The 21918-nt window shown below is 41.2% G+C and overlaps 2 protein-coding genes across 4 annotated transcripts in view; one reads left to right on the top strand and one right to left on the bottom strand.

Moving 5' to 3' along the window:
• Window positions 1-342: 342 nt before the first annotated feature.
• The window catches only part of FCGBP (Fc gamma binding protein), a 64073-nt gene continuing 42497 nt past the window's right edge, over window positions 343-21918 (top strand). Inside the window, exons 1-2 of one of the 3 annotated variants that reach the window (XM_081334456.1) lie at window positions 343-368; window positions 16139-16194. The gene's annotated coding sequence lies outside the window, so the exon portion shown is untranslated. Of the gene's footprint in view, window positions 369-14873; window positions 14896-16138; window positions 16195-21918 lie in introns of those variants that run through there. The other 2 variants (XM_081334457.1, XM_081334458.1) reach the window with 2 other exon arrangements.
• TYROBP (transmembrane immune signaling adaptor TYROBP) lies at window positions 6250-14690 on the bottom strand (the record flags this gene model as incomplete). Its single annotated transcript, XM_081334945.1, is given in 6 exon segments — window positions 6250-7671; window positions 8522-8550; window positions 9499-9636; window positions 11960-11980; window positions 14524-14612; window positions 14614-14690. Coding segments are annotated over 6 exon segments (426 nt in total). The 3' UTR covers window positions 6250-7599.

Raw genomic sequence — 21918 nt, 5'->3', positions numbered from 1 at the left:
TGCTCTAAGTCTAAAGCAACCTTTCTGACTTTGAGGACTGGCGGAGGGAGGGAGAGGGTATTGTTCCATGCGAACGGTGGGCAAACACATACACATGCGCAGCTCCATTGCAGCTGATCCAAAGCCTTAAAAAATAAATAAATCTAAAGTGTAGATAGCAAATGGCGTTTCAGTGTTTCTGCTCTAATACAGGACAGTGACGAATTGGATCTGCAATCTGCAATCTGCCTGTCTTTAAGAATAACCTGTTTGGTCAGATTTATCTAATCCTTTATGAAAGAGTTTTTAGCCTTCTTACCAAACAAGCTGGGCAAACAGACAATACGATTCTACTAGTGCTGAATTTAAGAAGCATGGTTGATCTCAAGGTGAGATCCATTATTCTTACTCTTAAGACAGAGTTTAAAAGAATCACCGATTTAGGAAAGTAGTAAGTCTCTGAATTTCTTGGTTGTGCAGCCACCTGGGTGGAGGGTGTGTGTATGTGTGTGTGTGAATGTGATTTATGACTTTTTAAATTTGAGATAACTTCTTGCAGTATACTTCATCTTTCATAAAGGGAGAGTTTAATTAATCTGGAGGCTGCTGTCTCCAATAACTTCACCCACCCAGTATGTTCCAGCAGAGTGGGTTTACTCTTTTTTCTCTCTGTTAAATGTTGTCGTTTTGCGAGATCAAGGAAGCATGACTTTTTTGTTGTGCCCCCTGCTTCAGACCCCCCCCATTAAGATAAGGCTGTCTCCTAGGCATGGATCTGAAATTTAATAATTGACCAAGGTACCTGTTTTGTTTTGTTGATTTTGTTGTTTATTAGTTCATTTTAGTCCGGATTGTCCATCTGATTTAATGTTTTTGCTGCTTCTATGTTTAGTTCTAGAGTCCATTGGAGTTGGGTGGGCAATACATTTAAATCAGAGCTTTCAAACATATGGACTTCAACTTCGAGAATTCCTCATCTAATTGCTGGCTGGGGAATTCTGGGTGCTGAAGTCCACATGTCTTAACGTCGAGGACTGAGAAACTGATTTAAATGATTAAAAGAAGGAATAGATTTGTAATGAATATATACATTTATAATGAGTAATTTTCTTCTCTATGTTGGAGAAAGTATAATAATTGTAAAGGCGAAGTATCAGAACAATATAAATGATGTCTAATTTCTTAAATATTCAGAGTATGGGATATATAAGGCAGAAGAAAACCAACAAAAGGGTTACAGAATTCTTGTCGCTAAATTATTCTAATACCATTAGCACCTTTACCTACATACATGGCTTTCTGTTTACTTTTTTTAAAAATCCGTTTGCTATTGTATTGAGCTTTTATTCCCATGTTCGTAAAAATGTCTGCTTTGTATAAATTAAATTGGTCTTCAAGATTTTTCTTTTCTTTTCTTTGGTATCCATTTTTATATTTTGCCCTTGATCCAGATTCTTTATGAATTGATTCTAATACTTCTTCTTTTTAAAGAGTGCTTGAATAAATACAGTACTCTTTTCAAAGTGGCTTTTATAGCATCCACTAATGGGATGATGTTAAGAAGCCTGTGAAATGGTCTCTTTTAGTTACTTCACGTTTCCATATATGCTCCGTGTATTTTTGTGTGCACATGACACACTGCACCACAGACTAGCCAATTGCACGTGTGTGGTGTGTGCTCCGCCAATCGTTCAGCGATTCCCCAAATTTAAAACCTTTGCTTAAGTTTGTGTACCTGTGTTCTGCAACACAGAAGGAACAACAACAAAAAAAAGATGTTCTGTCTTCAGATACCCATCTCTCTGCAGCAAGCCAGGAGGAAGTAGCTTGTGGCTTTGCACTGTGTGTGTGGCTATGTTGCAAGGCCACTAATTAAAAACAAAAATTGTGAGGATGTACCCAATCGTTGCCCAATGCTGTAATACAGATTGGTCCATTTTGTAATTAACTAGTTGGCTAAGATCATGCAGATGGCACTATGCTTTGCATTGCCATGGCCAGTTTTTGCCCCGGCCTGTTTGATGAATGACTGGATAACTGGACAGTCCAGATGTCAGAGCTGCCATCCTTTGCTCATACTTACTGTATGCTTCGCTAAATGCAATAAGCCATGGGGGAAGATGAGGGAGAAACCGAAAGTGATCTTCGTACCATCTGGAGACATCCCAAGGCAGCAGACCTGGAAATGGAATGTAACGTCTATCCATCTACCCAACCATTGCAAGGATAGCTATCAAAACATCTTCTTTGAATGTCAGTGGACAATGGGAAGATAACGTGGGGCGGTGGAACAGAGAAGGGGAAGTTAATTCGGATTCTTAGATTCTTTGTGTGCAATCCTTTAGATCTGGCTTCGCTACTCTAAAGGTAAAGGTAAAGGTTCCCCCGCACATGCATGCTAGTCGTTTCCAACTCGAGGGGCCGGTGCTCATCTCCGTTTCAAAGCCGAAGAGCCAGCGCTTGTCCGAGGACGTCTCCGTGGTCATGTGGCCGGCATGACTAGACGCCAAAGGCACACGGAACGCTGTTACCTTCCCACCGTAGTGGTTCCTATTTTTCTACTTGCATTTTTATGTGCTTTCGAACTGCTAGGTTGGCAGAAGCTGGGACGAGTAACAGGCGCTCACTCTAACCACTTGGCTTTTAGTAAAAGTAACCTTTTCGCTTGTGGATCGAGAACTACCAGAAGTACAGGCAGGATTTCGAAGAGGCAGAGGAACTAGAGATCAAATTGCCAACATACGCTGGATCATGGAGAAAGCTAGGGAGTTCCAGAAAAACATCTACTTCTGCTTCATTGACTATGCTAAAGCCTTTGATTGTGTGGATCATAACAAACTGTGGCAAGTTCTTAAAGAGATGGGAGTACCAGACCATCTTATTTGTCTCTTGAGAAACCTATATGCGGGTCAAGAAGCAACAGTGAGAACTGGACATGGAACCACTGATTGGTTCAAAATTGGGAAAGGAGTCCGGCAAGGCTGTATACTGTCGCCCTGCCTATTTAACTTATATGCAGAGCACATCATGAGAAAGGCAGGGCTAGATGAATCAAAAGTTGGAATTAAGATTGCCGGAAGAAATATCAACAACCTAAGATACGCAGATGATACCACTCTAATGGCAGAAAGTGAAGAAGAACTAAAGAGCCTCTTGTTGCGGGTGAAGAAGGAGAGTGCAAAACTTGGGTTGAAACTTAACATTAAGAAAACCAAGATCATGGCATCTGGCCCTCTCAATTCCTGGCAAATAGATGGGGAAGAAATGGAGGTAGTGACAGATTTTATTTTCCTGGGCTCCAAGATCACTGCAGATGGGGACTGTAGCCAAGAAATTAAAAGACGCTTGCTCCTGGGGAGGAAAGCCATGACAAATCTAGACAGCACACTAAAAAGCAGAGACATCACCCTGTCAACAAAAGTGCGTATAGTCAAGGCTATGGTCTTCCCAGTTGCAATGTATGGCAGTGAAAGTTGGACCATAAGAAAGGCTGAGCGCCAAAGAATTGAGGCCTTTGAACTATGGTGCTGGAGAAGACTCCTGCGAGTCCCTTGGACTGCAAGGCGATCAAACCGGTCAGTCCTAGAGGAGATCAATCCTGACTGCTCTTTAGAAGGCCAGATCCTGAAGCTAAAACTCAAATACTTTGGCCACCTAATGAGAAGGAAGGACTCACTGGAGAAAAGCCTAATGCTGGGAAAGATCGAGGGCAATAGAAGAAGGGGACGACAGAGAATGAGGTGGCTGGATGGAGTCACTGAAGCAGTAGGCGTGAGCTTAAATGGACTCCAGAAGATGGTAGAGGACAGAAAGGCCTGGAGGAATGTTGTCCATAGGGTCGCGATGGGTCGGACACGACTTCGCAGCTAACAACAACAACAACAACAACCTTTTCGCTACAAATAAGAGTCCAGACCGAATCTGGTCTTTTCTAGAAAACCAGGCTGAACCCCTGACAGGGGAACTGATCTCTGATCTCTGGGGAGGGGCAAAGTTAATGCCATTAACCTAAGTGATTGTGATTAGTAGTTTTCCCACTGCTACAGTGGCTTTGATTGAGCTCATGAAAGCTAGAAGAGATTTTAAGTTTGTACCCCAACTGAACTAAGGTTTTGAAAATTGATTCCACAAGCCTATGGTGGGGTGAAATGCTGAGGTGAAAAAAATAACAGAATAACAGAGTTGGAAGGGACCTTGGAGGTCTTCTAGTCCAACCCACTCCTTAGGCAGGAAAACCTACACCATTTCAGACAAATGGTTATCCAATCTCTTCTTTAAAACCTCCGGTGTTGGAGCACCCACAACTTCTGAAGGCAAGTTGTTCCACTGATTAATTGTTCTAACTGTCAGAAAATTTCTCCTTAGTTCTAGGTTGCTTCTCTCCTTGATTAGTTTCCACTGCTATCATGTCACCCCTTGTCCTTCTCTTCGTTAAACTAGACCAGGGGTGGGCAACCTTGGCTCTTTTATGACTCGTGGACTTTAACTCCCAGAATTCCCGAGCCAGCTGCCTCAGGAATTCTGGGAGTTGAAGTCCACGAGTCATAAAAGAGCCAAGGTTGCCTACCCCTGGACTAGACATGCCTAATTCTTTCCACCATTCTTCATTTGTTTTAGCATCTAGTCTGCTGGTGATTGTCCCAAAGTCACCTAGCCAGCCTTCATCTCATCGTCTAAAAACTCATCATCTCCTGGTGATTGTTGCAAAGTCACCCAGCTGGCTGTCATGCCTACGTTGGAACTAGAACATCATCTCCTGGTGACTGCCCCAAAGTCATAATGTCCACTTGAAATCCAGCCAATCTACAGGTGGCACAATGAGCGGGTAACTGGCACAGTTGGTGCGCATCTTAAGGTCTTCTCTGGCTTTTGTTTCTCTGATAAGGGAGACACATTCCTTTCTCGAGTGGATAGAGATGGAAGAAGGAAAGCAGAAAGCAAACGTTATCTCAGGCAAAAGCAAACATTCCCCCTCTTCCCAACAAAATGGTAGGCCCCAAAGCAAAGCACAAGAATATATGTGGAAGGGAGACAATAAAGATTTGGGGACCTGACAATGGCGATGGTGAAAAGCAGCTAATTAGAAAGAACACAAGCACACAGCAAAGAGCTGCCCAACTCCTGAGTGGAGATTGCTCCGTTTTGTAATGAATGAGGTGGCTAAGACCATGCAGACGGCACATGAATTTCACTGCGGTTTGCATGCCCTGCCCATTTTTTTGTGTGTGTCCCTGCACAGTTGATGAATCTGATCTTCTCAATGGAGGGGCAAAGTTATAGCCAATACCTCTAAGTGATCTTGATTAATAGTTTTTTTCCACTGCTGCAGTGGTCTTGATTGAGCTCACTAAGGCTAAAAGGAATTTCAAGCTTGTACCCAAAATGAACTGGGGTTCCAATAAAGGCAAATATTTACAGCTCAGGATTGAAATGAGGGGCCCTTGGTGCTCTCTGAGCTTAGTTGTTTTCTTGCAGACATTTCATTACCCAAACTAGGTAACACCATCAGTGCTTGAACTGGGGTTTTGAGATAGATTAATTCCAGAAATGATGAAGAAATCTCTTCCTAGGCACAATAGAGCCTGGTCACCCTTAAACCTGCTTAGAGCTTCTTAACTTTTTAATGTTTTTCCACACTGAAGGTCATTAGAAGCCTGACTATTTAAAGGTCACTGAAGGCAGCCAGGATGCAAAATATCTCCATAATTGTTGAATGGTCTCACAAGATCAGAGAGCTCCTGAGATGCCACCTATTTCTTTACTTTTATTTTGCATTTAAGAAACCAAGCTGTTCCCTCTAGGAGGCTCTCACAGGTCGAGTGGCCCTGTGTGGTAATCCTTAGTTTAGCTCAGGGGTAGGCAACCTTGGTTCTTTTATGACTCATGGACTTCAACTCCCAGAATTCCTGGGCCAGCCATGCTGAGGGGAAAGGGAGAGGTTTCCATGCTGAGCCATGCTGCCTCAGGAATTCTGGGAGTTGAAGTCCACAAGTCATGAGAGGGCCATAGTTCCCCCATGCTGGCTCAGGAATTCTGGGAGTTGAAGTCCACAAGTCATGAGAGGGCCATAGTTCCCCCATGCTGGCTCAGGAATTCTGGGAGTTGAAGTCCACAAGTCATGAGAGGGCCATAGTTCCCCCATGCTGGCTCAGGAATTCTGGGAGTTGAAGTCCACGAGTCATAAAAGACCCAAGGTTGCCTACCCCTGGTTTAGCTTGAGATGGGAATCCAGCCATTCTCTTTACAGCAATCAGAGACATGGAGTTTTCTCTCTGTTATAGCAAAGCAAACTTTATTGAATAATAAAAAAAACCTCAATGAAAAAATGTACACAAATTGTTATGTATGCAGGCCCACTACACAATACAAATTATATCCAACAAAGGTAATAAAATTGTTATATCAAATTATAAACAGGAAACAAAGGAAAAGAGGATCTCTTACATCAGGGATGTCCAACCTTGGCAGTGTTAAGAATTGTGGACTTTATCTTCCAGAATTCCTCAGCCAGCTACCTGGCTGGGGAATTCTGGGAGCTGCAGTCCACAAGTCCTAAAGTTGCCAAGGTTGGACACCCTTGTTTTAGATGTTCTCTTTCCCTAGTTGGAAGACAGTGATAGAACAACTGCTTGCATGCTGGCAGTCCAAGGTTGTCTCGTTAGCCTTTCTGATTAAAAGAAGGTTATGGGAAATGCCTCTCCCTGGAACCCAGTGTCTACTTGAAGAAGTTAATAAAGAAATAGCTCTAGTAAAAGCAATTTACACATCTTCCATAACTACCGTGCCTTTAAGGTTGAGATGGGCTAGAACCGCACCTTGAAAAAAGAGTGCAAATTATTGGATTGGAAGTCAATGGAACGAACTTCATTGAAATCAGGTTTTAAGACACTATTCATCAGGTTTTAAGACACTATTAATTTCAATTCATGTAATTTCCATTGAATTAAAGGCAACTGGGTCTGAATTCGAACCTTTTGTTTTTGAGAAAAAAAGGGGGGGGTACTAAGAGGACCTCCATGAAAAAAAAATCTAATAAATAGATTCCCATAATCTTCCAGGCAGCCTTCTTTGTATATATGGTTATGGGGGCAACTTAGATTCAGTTAGGTCTGTGAGTCTGAGGACACATGAGCTGGATTGCTATACCAGAATCTCTCTACTTTGAAATTTTTTATTATTTATTAATTAATTTTTTTATGCCGTTCCTCTCCCCTATAAGACGACTCTGGGCAGAAATAATGTCTCTGTTTGGAGAACAGTGATTTCACACTTCCTGAAGAACTCTTTCAACGGTATGACCACCAATGAGTGGAACGGATGGCGATTCATGTGAATGTGTCTATTTTAATTCACTTATCTGTTCAATTTATAAGCCACTTCCATTGTCCAAGCCACCCTAGATGACCCACGTATTAAAACGATAGCAAATACGGGCAGTGGGGGACACAAATAGTTTTGAGAATAGACTAAAGGTTGATTGAAATGCAAGATGTTATATAGGGAAAGCCATCAGGTAGAAGTTCACAGTGGAAAGCTTGCACAGAGTACTGCAGCTGATCTGCTGACTTCAATCTCAGAATTTCTCATTTAATGTTGGAAGGTCAAGGAAGTGGAGGAAGGTTATCTGTAAGAAATTCGGGAGCCTGGATTTTTCAAGTCACTGTATACATCCATTCGCTGCACTTGAAGTTCCTGTGGGGTCAGAAAGAGGATAGATGTACATTATCATTGGCTTTTCCCAAAGAATCTTAAGCTCTGATAAATTAGTAACTAGTCCAGGGGTAGGCAACCTCGGCTCTTTTATGACTCATGGACTTCAACTCCCAGAACAGTCCATGAGTCATAAAAGAGCCGAGGTTGCCTACCCCTGAACTAGTCCAAAATTTTCTTTTGAGCCTGACCAGATGTCTTCAGGAAATCTGCAAATCAGGTATAACTTCAACCACTTACTTTCCTGTTATATTACTCCAAAATCTTTACTCTTCAGAATATAGATTATTTGGGAATGTATAAAGGTTCTATTTAACCAAAAGATGATAAAAGACCTATTTACGAATTAGCTGCGTTCCCCTTTTTTGGTAACATTTACAGATACTGGAACTAAATTTTCAGCAAATTTATGATAAAATTCCTATTTATTGGGAATGCCTGGTTGACACCAACCTGATAGCACGGAATCCATAGTGCACATTTAACAAACCATCATGACTGGGTTCACGTCAAGTCAAAACCCAACAAATCACATAGTACTCTCTCTGACTTGGCTCCTACAACTAAATTCTAAACCTGGCTTAACAAAGCCCAATTGCTGTGTTCAAAATAATCATGGATGGTGTATCACAACAAGCTGTCCCACAAACCAGGTGAATGCAGCTGGCCTCTTATAGCAAGGCCAACATTGTGTGTGTGCATACAATGTTAGATGTCAACTTCTCCTTGTTTCCCCTATCAGGCTAGTACTAATGTTGCAACTGTCGCTCTACACCCAACAGGAAAGAGCTCAGGAAGAAAAGTAAATATAGTATTTATACGTTATACTTACCTCATAGGGAGATTCATGCTGAACCTTGTCTATTAAGAAGAAAGAGAAGACTATGAGTGTATGAAAGATCATTTTTAGATTCCATCTGAAGAGAGTTAGGAGGACAGAGTGGAGGTTGTGTTCTCTCATGCTGAAGGGATGTGACACAGAAACTGTGGTTAATGGTTTACTGAAAGGCTGCGGCTGCAAGCTAGGACTGCCCAGCTTGAATCTTCAGACCAAGCTACCTGACCTTCTTTCAGCTTAGAAATAAAAAAAGGTTCTTATGACCACATGTTTCAGTATATACTTACTTCCTTACAAAGGTGGTTTTCTGAAGAATTCTAGCTTGTTCCTCTGCTACCTTCCTCCATTTTAAAGCTTCTTTTATAATACTTTAGCTAGACAGACAGACAGACAGACAGATAGATAGATAGACAGACAGATGATAGAGAGAAAGATAGGTATATATAAATAGATAGATATAGATCTCTGTATATAGACAGATTTTGGGAAAGCTTTTTAACCTGTTATCTTCCTTTTTGTCTGCTAAAAATCAGAAAAAGAAAGCATAAGCTTTTCTTTTTTTTTTCAAATGCACCAGGCTTGCATTACAATCTAGAATAGTGTTTTTCAAACTTGGCAACTTTAAGATGAGTGGGCCAACTCCTAGAATTCTCCACCCAACCATGCTAGCTGGGGAATTCTGGGAGTTGAAGTTCACTCATCTTAAAGTTGCCAAGTTTGAAAAACGCTGGTTCTATGACCTTGTCTTAGAGAGGGTGTGCAGATTGTACTTGGCACAGATGGTATGCTAAACAGTCAAGGCGAAGGCCATCAAATGCCGTCTTTTCTGCCAAGTGCACATTCAGCAACACGGCCATTTGCTGTGGGCACACAGGCATCCAGTCTCTTTCACTTAGGTCCATGCACCATCAAGCACTGACATTTCTTCAAGGGGAAAGTGTGCACTGGGGACATGGGATCTGCCTCCTCACCTCTGCTGGTTGCTTGCTGTTTATAGATACAACTGACCACGTAGTAGACGCCCAGAGCAATGAGCAAAGTCAGGAACAAGTCTCCCAGCACAACTCCTGCAATGGTGCCGGGATCAATCTTATAGCAATGACCACAATCTGGGGATTAAAAAGGATAGAATTGTGAGAAGCATAGAGATATACTTTCTGGGGCTTCACATAACCTAATTTCTTGGCAATTAGAATCTGGTCCTACCCATGGTCCTAAGTGTTCTCTGAGCTTAGTTGTTTGCTTGCAGATGTTTTATTACCTGATCCATTAACATTGTTAGTGCACTGATGATGTTACCTAGTCAGGTAATGAAATGTCTGCAGCCAAACAACCAAGCTCAGAGAGCACCAAGGATTCCATAGTTCAGTCTTGAGCTACAGATATTCTCTTCCATTGGGCTGGTCCTCCCATTAAGCCAAAGTAACTTTCTCTGCAGAAGCATCCCCAATTTAGGGCAGATGCAAAGTTAGGGAGTCTCCTTGGATTTTTAGTGCAGCTCCAGGAATGGTAGAGGAATGGCAGCAATATTCACATTTTCTATCACACCCTGCTACTCACTCTGTTTTTTGCCTGCATTTGCAGCTTGGAATAGTTGGAGCAGGTTTGGGGAAAGGGACAGACAATCGGATCAGGGAAGAAACAGTTTTCAGTTTTAATTTATTATAATCAAAGATCGGGAATCAAAAAAAAGGAAAAGCAAGTTGCGGCTGCTTTGCCTATTGCTAAATTGGAGTTTTAAAAATTCAGCTTGTTTCCTTCAGCTTGTAATTTTTATTTATATTTCCAGAGATTAGATGTAGGGAAGAGCATTCTTTCACTTTTATAGAATTATAAAGCATCGGTAAAGTATAACACTGGCTGCATGTAAAACAAGCACCTTTGTGCACAATTCTCCACATCTTGCTATCTTTTTCAGGTTTTCAGGTTTTCATTTCAGCAAGCTATTTTCTCCCACACAATGCATTTTTCTTCTATGCGAGTTTCATCATTAGGTGCACTTCCCCATTAATAGGACAGCAGCACGGCAAAAATTCAAAAACGAGTGAATTTCATTGTACCCATACATTTCAATTGGCCTATCAGTTTAAGAGCAAGCAATGAAGAAATTGCAAATTGCATATTCTGCCTTTAATAAGGACTAGACTGAATCTATAATGCAGAACTTGGTGACTAAATAGAAAACACCAGATGCTGTGCCATTGCTGTCAGTAAGCAGATGTTGGGTTTGTTCAACAATCTGGAGAAGTCACTAGAACAGTCATATAATATGCATGTCAAAGGTAACACACCAAAATGTTTTGGGGGACGCACCGGTATTCATCAACCCTTGACTACAACTTTTCTTGAAAGCACAATCCCTTTCTCACACGATTTTCAAAGGCCATATGAGAATGAGGTGTGTTCTCATGGAGCTTCTGAGCCCTCCAGAGCTTATAAAACTCTCGTGAGAATGGGGTGTGCTTTTGTGCAGTTCTTGGAGGCTGTGGAAGAGCATTCTTTGAAGCTGCTTCAAGAAGATTAGGGGGATAGCATTCCCCAAAGTTCACACGCCTTGAACAATGGCACAAGGTGGCCTTTCTGAGGGACAGTGTGGGCACTAGGGTTGAGGTTGAGGCCCGGGGAGTTGAGAATTGTTTCTATTTTGTTCACTGTGCGTGCATGTGTATCTGACATGCAAACAGAATCAAGTTAGGCATTTTCAAAATTTTTGATATGCTAAGTCCAAAAGGTTTGCCATCCCTGCTATAGAGAAATCTGCATGAGAATAGAGTGCGCACTTAAGAAATGCACACCTACGGACCATATTAATTACAAATCAGTAGTTCTCCAGCAGAGAAGCAGTGTGGAGGAAAAATTGGTGCAGCACTAAAATTTTAAACAGCAACGGTTCTCCTATTTGTATACCAGAGGACAAGTTGCATTGCCTAAATCATCTTTCTGCAATATAATTCCTTATGGATATGACTGGATTTTAATTCCAGATCTAGTATGGTATAGCCGTGACAAATGCTAGACAAGGATTTGTGGCCAGTCTCTCCCCCCCCCCTCTCTCTCTCTCCCAACCCACTTCACAAAATTTGCTCTTGTGGGTCAAAAATGAGAGCAGCCAGTGCCATCTTCAGCGATTGAAACAACAGTATGATATAAATCTGATTGATTTATTATGTGCCATCAAGTCAACGTTTGACTTCTAGTGACCACATAGATTTTTCTCCATGAAAAAGAAATCTGATAAATAAACTCCCAGGCAGCATAAATATTCCAACAAACACTTGGAGGGGACACGTAGTTCAAAACCTTTGTACAGCACCAGACTTGCAAAGTGTGTTCCCAAGACGCATTTATTTTTGTAGCACTTCCCTGTTTTCACTCTGCGTCATTGACAGGCTAGGCAACTATTTATGTACAGGGATGTGAAATGGCTCTTACCGTTTGCAACTTGAGCAGCTCCTGTGGAAGAGATAAAGGGGAGGCTGGGTCTGTTATCTAGTTTGCAGCACCATTTTAAGAAGCCCCCTCCCCAATTCATTTCAGAGATGACTTTGATAGGAAAAGATTCCAGATCTTCCAGCCATCTTGTAGCAACTTTTCTACCAGAAAGCAAATTTTATTCAAAGGCATCAGCTTTTGTGAGTTGCAGCTCACTTCATCTGATGCATAAACTAGATGAGTGTTTCTCAGCCTCAGCAACTTTAAGATGTGTGGGTTTCAACTCCCAGGACTCCTCCACAGCCAGCATGTTATACATAAAACAAGCTGGGGAATTCTGGAAGTTGAGGTTCACACATCTTAAAGGTTGAAAAACGGTGAGTTAGACCAACGTAGGATTTCAGTGGTGAAGCTGGGAGAAAGGAAAGGGAGACACGCTGGTTATGCAGATGGAAGTTACATGTGAGACAAATTACAAGTACCTAATCAATTAACAAATGTCATGTGCTAAAACATCATTGGGTTGGAGGCCTTCTGAGGCTGACGTTTTTGGGAGGTGTGCGAGTTCAGCAATGGCTCTCACTTCACCCCAATTGAATCCTACGTCAATCTAGCCACTTGGATGATGTGAGCTGTAGCTCATGGAAGCACCTGCCATTTATTAGTCAGGAAAGATTCTGCCACACTCCGCCTATTTTTTTCCTTTTTTTCTTTTTTTGCCACCATCAATTATCCAGAAAGGGACCATAATGGAGGGTTAATTGTTATGTATCCAAGTGCAGGCACCTGCATAGCAACAGCCACCAAGGGCCGTTGGCCTGGACGGTTTTGGCGGGAAACCCAGTTTTGGCGGGAAACCTAGGGCCAACCCCATTGGCTAGCCGCCTACCTGGCCGGGTATATAAGGAGGCCAGGTAGCCCTTGTTCAGTAGTACGAACCCCCCCCCCACAATAAAGAGCTGAACTTGTACTCCGGCTGGCGTCTCTTCCTTGCATCGGACCCACTACATTACATTAATATTTATGGGTGAATTTTAGGTTTGTAAAGCCATCAGAGAGGCAAAAAACAATTGGCTCACGTTAACCTACAGAAGTCAACCGAGTAAAGATTCTACATTCGTGAAAAGGAGCAGGACCACAATGTTTAATTTTTTCAAGCTTTTTTTTTCAAGAAGGGGAAAAAGAAACCCTCCCTCCAGAAGTGTTGAGAGGCGATTGTGCTGTGTCGATCAGCATTGGAGCTGGCTGCTCTTGTTAGTATAAATCTTCCGTTTCACTCGGCATAATTAGCTCAGTTACCAAATCAATACATTTTCTGAGATTGCGCAATGTTATATATTAGCCAAGTGAGTGGCTGGCACACTAGGCCACAAAAACTTAACCAAGATTAAAATTATGCAACCTTTGCCAGTTGTATAAACAGAGCTATTGCTTAATGTGGTATTTTGTGAGGGAACACCCTGCCGTCAGTGATACTTTCAGGCCCAAAGATGCTGGGTAGAATGTCTTGGGGCTGGGGGGGCATCCATCTCCCATTTTATGTCTCTTCCCCCCAGTTCTTTCATGTTTTAGAAGAGAAAGGGTAAGAGAAAAACATGGCATTTTAAACCTTTAAAATAAAAGATGTAGGGGAGGTGGATTTATAACTTGCTGAGCTGATTGTAGCTGTAGCGTGGTACAGAATAAGGCATAACGCATTTCCTCCGAGAATGTATCACAGGACTATTATATCATGCAGAAGCCTCAACTTCTGGGCCGGCCCTGCCCTCCTTTTCCCCCCAGATCAGATTCTTTGCAACCAATATGAAGGATTGTACATTTTTGACATAATGGAACAGGAATGCAAAGTCCACTACTGAGAGCGGAACAGAATAGAAGACCCAAGAAACCATTTTCTTGCCCTGTTCACCGCCCTGAGTCCTGCGGGAGAAGGGCGGTATAGAAATATTATTAATAAATAAATAATAAATAATAAATAATTTTGTACTCATATTCTCATGTTGTATTTCCTTGGTCAGATTTTCAGATATTTCCCCCCCCCTGAAAATGTTTTCTAAGGTGTTCTATAAGATTATAGGCTTTAGAGAAGCCATCACCCCTTCAGAGATATAACAAACTGTGGTTTAAAAAGCCGATCTGAGAGGCTGTAGCTAGAAAAGGGCCAACAGAAGGAGGAGGAGGAGGAGGAGGAGGAGGAGGAGGAGGAGGAGGAGGAGGAGGAGGAGAAGAAGAAGAAGAAGAAGAAGAAGAAGAAGAAGAAGAAGAAGAAGAAGAAGAAGAAGAAGAAGAAGAAGAAGAATTATTCTTAAATCCATCTCCTGATATGGCTTTGAGAAGCCACCACCATCCCCAGAAGATTAGTGAAAAGGATCTACGTGCTTTAACACATTTTTCCTCTTAAAATACAGTCTGAGAAAATGCCTAGATGTTATATTCATCAAGGGGTAGTCAATAAAAGGTGAATTCTTTCTAAGCCAGAAAGTCAAAGGAGATAAAAATGGGACCCCAAGATCCAAAGGAGGCCAAGATAGAGAAGGAGACTAAAAATGGTTGATCCAACTCACCCAACTGAGGCCAGGTCAAACCCAGGAGAATGGGGAGGACTGGGAATCCTAACTGTGCCATATTAGATGTTCCCAAGTTGGGGGATGACGTTGACACTGAAGACTTTCTGGTCGGGAGTCAATGTCCAAGACTCAGGGCGTTGGGACTGGAGGGGCAGTGGTGACATCTGTCTGAAGAGTGAGAGAACAGGAAGAGAAGTAGCTCTAGGCAGGAAACCTCGAAAAAGGGAAGAAGCTGTCATTGCGGTGGGATCAAGTCAACACGATCCCTGCTGCTCGCCCTCCCTCCACCGGAAGTAACTCCAACTTAAAAAGAAGAGGCCGAGATCACAGCATTGCTTCTGACCTGAAGCAGCTTCAGTCACATTGCCTGTATGTTTATCCTCGCTTTTCTTCTTTTCCTCTTTTCCTTTGGCCTTTGGGGTTTTTGCCTAGTTCTGGGTTTTTTGTTTTCCCTTTTTAATTCTTCAGATTTCACTTCTGAGTTATTGTATGCCACCCAGACTCTTTTTGGAATTGAGTGGCATAGAAATAATAGAAATATAAAAGTATGCCCTGATTATCTATCTATCTATCTATCTATCTATCTATCTATCTATCTATCTGTCTATCTATCTATCTATCTATCTATCTATCTATCTATCTATCTATCTATCTATCTATCTATCTATCTATCTATCTATCTATCTATCTATCTATCTATCTATCTATCTATCTACCCATCTACCCATCCACCTATCTACCCATCTACCTACCTACTTACCTACCTACCTACCTACCTACCTACCTACCTATCCATCTCTCTCTCCCATTTATATGCTGCCTATCCTATCATCAGGCAACCCTGGACAGTTTTTCACCTCAGAAATGGAAAGAGATGGATATGAAAGGACGGATATAAGTGTAGCATCCCTTCCCAGTGTTTTGATTTCTGATGTTCTACAATCCTTTCCAATGACCCACATTGAACATAGAACTGAGAATAACAAAGTTGGAAGGGACCTTGGAGGTCTTCTAGTCCAACCAAGCTGGAAGGAAATGATGTCCAATATAGTAGGCAGGAACCGGTTTGCTGACTCATAATCTTAATAGTTGGAACCTCTGTAAGGATTATGCCTGGAGTTCCTAGCACAAAAGCTCTGCAAACCAAGGGGACATAGAAAGGAGAGCACAGTATATTGAGGTCCAGTTGATAACCAGAGTTTCCAAAGGTAGAATGTAAGAATTAGTGAATTGGAAGGGACCTTGGAGGTCTTCTAGTCCAACCCCCTTCTCAGGCAGGAAACCCTATAGCATTTCAGACAAATGGCTGTCCAATCTCTTCTTAAAAACCTCCAGTGTTGGAGCATTCACAACTTCTGGAGGCAGGTTGTTCCACCGGTTAATTGTTCTAACTGTCAGGAAATTTCTTCTTAGTTCTAGGTTGCTTCACTCCTTGATTAGTTTAGAATTAGAATTGGAGAAGAAGGAAGGAAGGAAGGAAGGAAGGAAGGAAGGAAGGGCTATGGAAGGTATTAAAGAAGGCCAGTATTTTAAAGATGGGTTGGAAGGTAGGCAGCAGGAAAAAACTCAATAAATAATTATTAAAGCTTCTGTTCACTTTTGTTGTTCCTAGGCAAATTAAGAACATCAAGACAACAAGCAGTTGAAAGTACATTCTTAGGCAACAAGGTAAGAGCTACTATTGCAAATGCATATTCACTTTTTATATGATGAGGTCTTCTCGATGGGACTATAGGACTTGAGTCTGGAAACTATGAATGAAAAAAAATGATTCCCATCGATAAGCTTATTTTGTAGTTTTCAATCAATCCCAAACTAAATGTATTTATTCATGATTTGAAACATGGGGGTGTAGGCATCTGAACTCTGTAGTGCAGTTTGATGATGATGTTGGTGATAATAATATTTAAAGGGTCGCAGAAAAAGCTACATATGCCTAAAATTAATGTACCCTAAAACATGAAACTAGGGAAAGGTGTTTTCAAAAGCTCTGCACCTTGGACAAAATTCATGCAAAACGTACATGTGGGACAGTGTGAATGTTAAGACAAGCATTCTATTTATTTATTAGAATGTTTAAATACAACGCAAATATGAAGAATCAAAGGAAACATAAGAAAAAGTAAATGATTTTTGTCCTTTCCATTGAACAGTGATCATCTTACTCTTTCCTCTCCTTCTCTTTTCATTTATCAATTAATCAATTAAATTTATATGCCACTCATCTCACTCTGCAAAGTGACTCTGGACTTTTTCTTCTTCATCTTACTTTATAAATTCCCCCCTTTTAATTCTTTTTAATCCCCAAATCTATAAACCATCAATTCAATCTTTTCTTGTTTCAGCAAAAAGTATGTATAAGGTTTCCAGTCTTTCAGAAAAAGTGTTTATCACTTTTTTCCATGACTAAACTGGTCAGCTTCACCATTTCTGCAAGTTCTGTAAAGTTTATAATCTAATCTTCCACTGTGGGTATTTCATTATTCTTCTGTCTTTGTACATACAGTGATCTTGCTGCAGTTTCTATGTATAAAATTAATTTCCTATATTGCTTTTCTACTTCAATATTCATAAAACCCAATAGAAACAAGTTAAGACATTCTCGAAGTTACAATGACATACTGACATCTTTGCAGTAATGAAAAAAATGAAATAAATTCAAATGGACAAGTTTACTCATTGCTAACATTCATTTCTGTGAGGTGGATAAAATTAAAAGAAGCATTTTATCTTCAAGCTGTGAAGCAAGAAGTGTTGCAAGAGTTTATTTCATATATCCCAATCCAGCGTGCACTTCTGCTATTGCCAAGGCAGCCATTCTCTAGATGTTTGAGTCGTCTTCTCAATTTGGGGAAGTCCCTGATTTTTTTACTTCCTTGCTCAATAATCAAGGAGATTTATTAACTAGCCAAACTGGTTTCAGAGGTGAAAACCAGTTACTTTAAGCCACAGAAGGCATGTTGCCGCTTAAGAGTTGTGATAACCTGCAAAGCGACCCTGTAGAAAATCATTCAAATGCATTCATAGACTTTTATCAAGTCAATATGAGTTGGCTACCATTGAGTCACTCTTGACTCCTGACAACAGCCTGGACTTTTCTTGGTAAGGATTTTCAGAAGTTGCTTGCCATTGCCTTCTTCCTGGGGCTCAGGGAGAATGACTAGCCTAAGGCCACCCAGCTGCTTTGTGCCTAAAACTCATGCCTTCCTGGTTTCTAGCCTGATGCCTTAACTCAGGGGCCTTCAGATGTGGCCCTTTTATGACTTGTAGACTTCAGCTCCCAGAATTCCTCAGCCAGTTAGCCTTGAAGTTGTTCTTCAAGTCCACAAGACATAAAAGGGCCAAGTTTGAAGACCCCTGCCTTAACTACTAGATCAAACTGTCTCTTTTGGATTTTACAACCCCTTTATCTAACCCAGTGGAATTGTTTTGAATGAGGTGGTGAAGTTGACTCTAAAGGAGGCATAGAAGATTTTAGCATGCCACTCCTGAACTGAAGTGGACATAAAGATGATACTACTGTAGTAAACTGAGATTTAAACATCCAGACTCCTGCCAGATGACCAGTTGGCCTTTTCTTTATCTCTTTGCCGCCATCTAGTGGACCTCCTAATTATTACAACCCAGGTGTAGTGACAATGTGAAGTCAGCTGGGTCCTTAGGCAGGGCCATCAAAGAGTTCCCTTTAGGGAGGATGGGTGGCTATATGACACTGATAAATGAATGAATGAATGAATGAATGTATGAATGAATGAATGAAATCATATTACTTGCCAGTTAAGTCTTTAAAGTTCTTAGAGACCATTGTTTCTCAACCTTGGCAACTTGAAGAGGTATGGACTTCAACTCCCAGGATCCCCCAGTTTAGATAATCAAATGTGAGTTTAATTGCAGCATTTCACTTTGCAGGAGGGTTTTGCTTAAGGTGCCCTCTAGTGGTGAAGGAGAGTGTCGTAGAAGCTAAGCAAAGGGATTTGCACAGATGGCTCTGCGAGAACTCACTGGCTATTAGAGACAGAAAAGACTGGAGGATTGTGTGCACCAACGTATTTGTCTGTAGCTGCAACGTTGAGTCTCATCTGACTTTGATGGAAACTTTGGTGCTCTCTAACTTGGTTGTCTGCTTGCAGACATTTCGTTACCAGATTAGGTAACATCTTCAAGGCTAGAAGGAAGTGGGGTCTCGTTTAAATGCTTACTTTAAATGCTGTTTGGGCCGAAGGTCCCTTAAAATAAACATCTGAAAATGCTTTTGGAAGTTGTGTGCCTACAAACAACAGCAACCAGTAAACCAATACATTATTAAAAAAAAACAGTTTACATCCGGAACATGAATGTTTAAAAAACTGCCTTAGGGATATTCATACAAAGTGATGCTGGAAAAATATGCATAAAGAAAAAGGGCCCTGAGTCATTTACACAAGTAGTTATGAACATGGAGAAGATTGCACAAGAGCTCCATGGGTACGATGAAGTTGTATGCATAAGTGGTTTGGTTATAATTTTTTCCCCTAGGGATTTGTTTCAAAACAGACTATGGATACTGCCTCATTGCATAAACAAGAAATAGACTAGAATTGCAATAGTGATGAATGTCTATAGCTCAGGTGTGGGAATGAAGGTTTGTTCCCCAAGCTTGTGGGTTGATTTCCAAACGTTTCATTACCAGGCTAGGTAACATCTTCAGTAGAGTTTAAGGGATATCAGTCTCAATGTCCTTCTGTTCCTAAGTGCTTCAGATGTAGGTGTTGTCAAGTGAGGGTCTTGTGAAGCCCTGAAACAGAAGAACACTGACGCTGAACATCCCCTAAACTCCACTGAAGAGGTTATCTCACTTGGTAATGAAACGTTCAGAAACCAACCAAGAAGCTCAGAGAACAAATCTTCACCCTCATAGACCAAAATTATACTGATCTGCAGTTCTTAGTCTTCATGCAAGTTGCCTATCCTAATTTGGATAACTGGTCTATCAAAGATGGCAACTTGTTCTCTGAATAAGACCTTCTGACAATTTTTTTTTAGTTTTTTTGGGGTGGGGGCGGAAATAGGATATTTTCAGAATACCTCCAGGAAACCTGTCCCGTAGGTGGGACTCAGGCATATGTAGATCTGCTTGCATGTTCCATTTGCAGACCCAACATTTGGAAAACACTCCTGTTGCCAGAATTCATGTAAAAACTCAGTTAGTTTGATGACAAGATAGCCTTAATGCATATGGATGGGTTGGGGAGTTGGAGGCTACAATAATCTTTTCCCGGGGACTAGATTTCTATTTTTCCATGTCCAAAGGAGTTGCCTTCTAGATCAGCCATTTTGGTGCAAAAGTGAGATTGATCCTATCTGAAGGCTATGTCTTTCTCAGAAATTAAAACTGCAGCTCCATGTAGGGGGAAATTCTGAATGACTAGTTAAATCAGCTTTGATTGTGCCAAGTCTCAAGATAATATAGGTCAATCTCTGCTCCAGGATGTCTGGCCCCCATCAAACCAAAACACCCAGACTTTACTTGGTTCCTTTGAAGATTCCACAGAACCTCAGGCTGATCATTGTGCTTGTATGCCTGCTCTAAAAGGGTTGATGGTACTTTCTGTCCCATTAATTTTGGGTAATAGGACATCAGAATTCAGTTGTGGAAAGCCTGAGAAATGACTAGTACATCTGTAGAATGCAAGAAGGGCACAAATTAATTGCACACGATCTACCTGGGTACTGATAAAAAAAAAGGCAGGACTTTTTTTTTTAATCTCATGTATTAAAATAATTATAATTAAAATCTAAAGTCTAGGGGATTTGGATATTTTTCATGACATGGCAGATAACATTCCACCCAAATTCTACTAGGAACACATTAACTTGTTTATATGACAACTGACGTGAGCATTTGTAAAATAAAGATAGGATAGCAGGTTGAACCGGCTGTTTCCTCCAAGTAGGGGGGAATACAAATAATTTCAGATGGAGGATAAGGAGAAGCTAGGCTGCACTACTCAGACTATATAAACGGGTGGCATGAACTCAGCACTGGGATCCACAGAACCTATCTGCAAGCGAGAGGACAGACGAGTGAAGGTATAATGGAAGAGGACATCATACCTTGTTCCATTGGGTGGGATTGTCATGTTTCTAGATGGGTTGAGGAACGCTTCTCGCAACAAGCTGGAACTCACGTTTGATCATAATGAGTAGATCAGGAGCAAGCTGCCACGAGCTGCCATGAGCCTACGGTTTTCCTTCTCTCAAATTGTGTAATCTCAAGGAGTTTAGAAGCTGCTAGTTTTACTTAGCCTAGTTTTGTCACATTATCTTGGCCAGTGCTAACTTTGGTTTCTTGGCATTTCCAATGAAACGGGTTTCTTGGAATGCACCACTGTCGGCTTGAGCCAAATCAAGGATGCTGATGAAATGCTGAATGCAAATGGTGCTAATGCAAATGAAAGTAGAATTGCTAACTCTACTTAAGTCACTGGCAGAGAGAGGAGAGAAGAGGGGGCACTAGAAGAGGGGGCGCTAGCCTGCTCCTCAGGCTAACAGTGTACAACTGTTATCCTGAGGAGTGTGCAACTTCCATTAGTTTGCAAGCAGCATTATGCTTTGCACGTCATGCTGAAGGTTGCATTACTGTATTAAATTGTGTATGGCCAGGATTCAAGACTAGTCCAATGATTGAGTGGAGATAGTTGCCTGAAACCTCTGTAAGACTCAAACACCTATTTGGTCTCTTTGGCATCCTATGAAAAGGTCTACTGAAGGATGCAAAAGGGGAACTTGTGGCTTGTATAAAGTGCATGAACTCTGCTCATGTGCTAAACTATGGCTGGGCACGATAACTTAATGTGTCTATTATTCTGATTCACACTACAAAGCCAGAGTGCAATGAATGCGTAAATGGAGGTGAAGATTCAAATCTTCCTTTGCTGAGATGGTGATGAGTGCTCTTTGCAAGTTGCTTATTTAAAGGCTGTATTCTTACAAGGAGCATAACATAAACGCAGCTCCTTCTGTTCCTTCAATATGCTGCATACATAAAATAAGATCCTCAGCTTAAGATAAAGATGTCTTTTCCAGGCCAGTTTTGAAAATAAAGAGCCACACAAAGAAAAGCAGATGGCTTAAAATTATCCATCCCTTGGACAAGATTTTGACAGCAGGGACTTAAACGTCACCTGATTCCTCTTTTCCTGTTTGTAGAGAAAAATGGTCTTCCTGTTTAAATGATTGCTATTTAAATTATTTCAAAATGTGTATGTGTGTGTATCCATAAAATATACAAATCTGTGCCTTTTTTATTATTACGCATACTTTCTCCTTTCCCATAAGTTTGTTTTATAACCATTGTGATAATCTAGTTAATTTTTAAGGAGTCATAGGACTGTTTTGTTTTCTGTCATGGTA

This window comes from Vipera berus (genome assembly GCF_964194415.1).
Source record: "Vipera berus genome assembly, chromosome: 9".
Classification (NCBI taxonomy): domain Eukaryota; kingdom Metazoa; phylum Chordata; class Lepidosauria; order Squamata; family Viperidae; genus Vipera; species Vipera berus.
The sequence above is the reverse complement of the archived record's forward strand: the minus strand, read 5'-3'. Positions and strand labels throughout refer to the sequence as shown.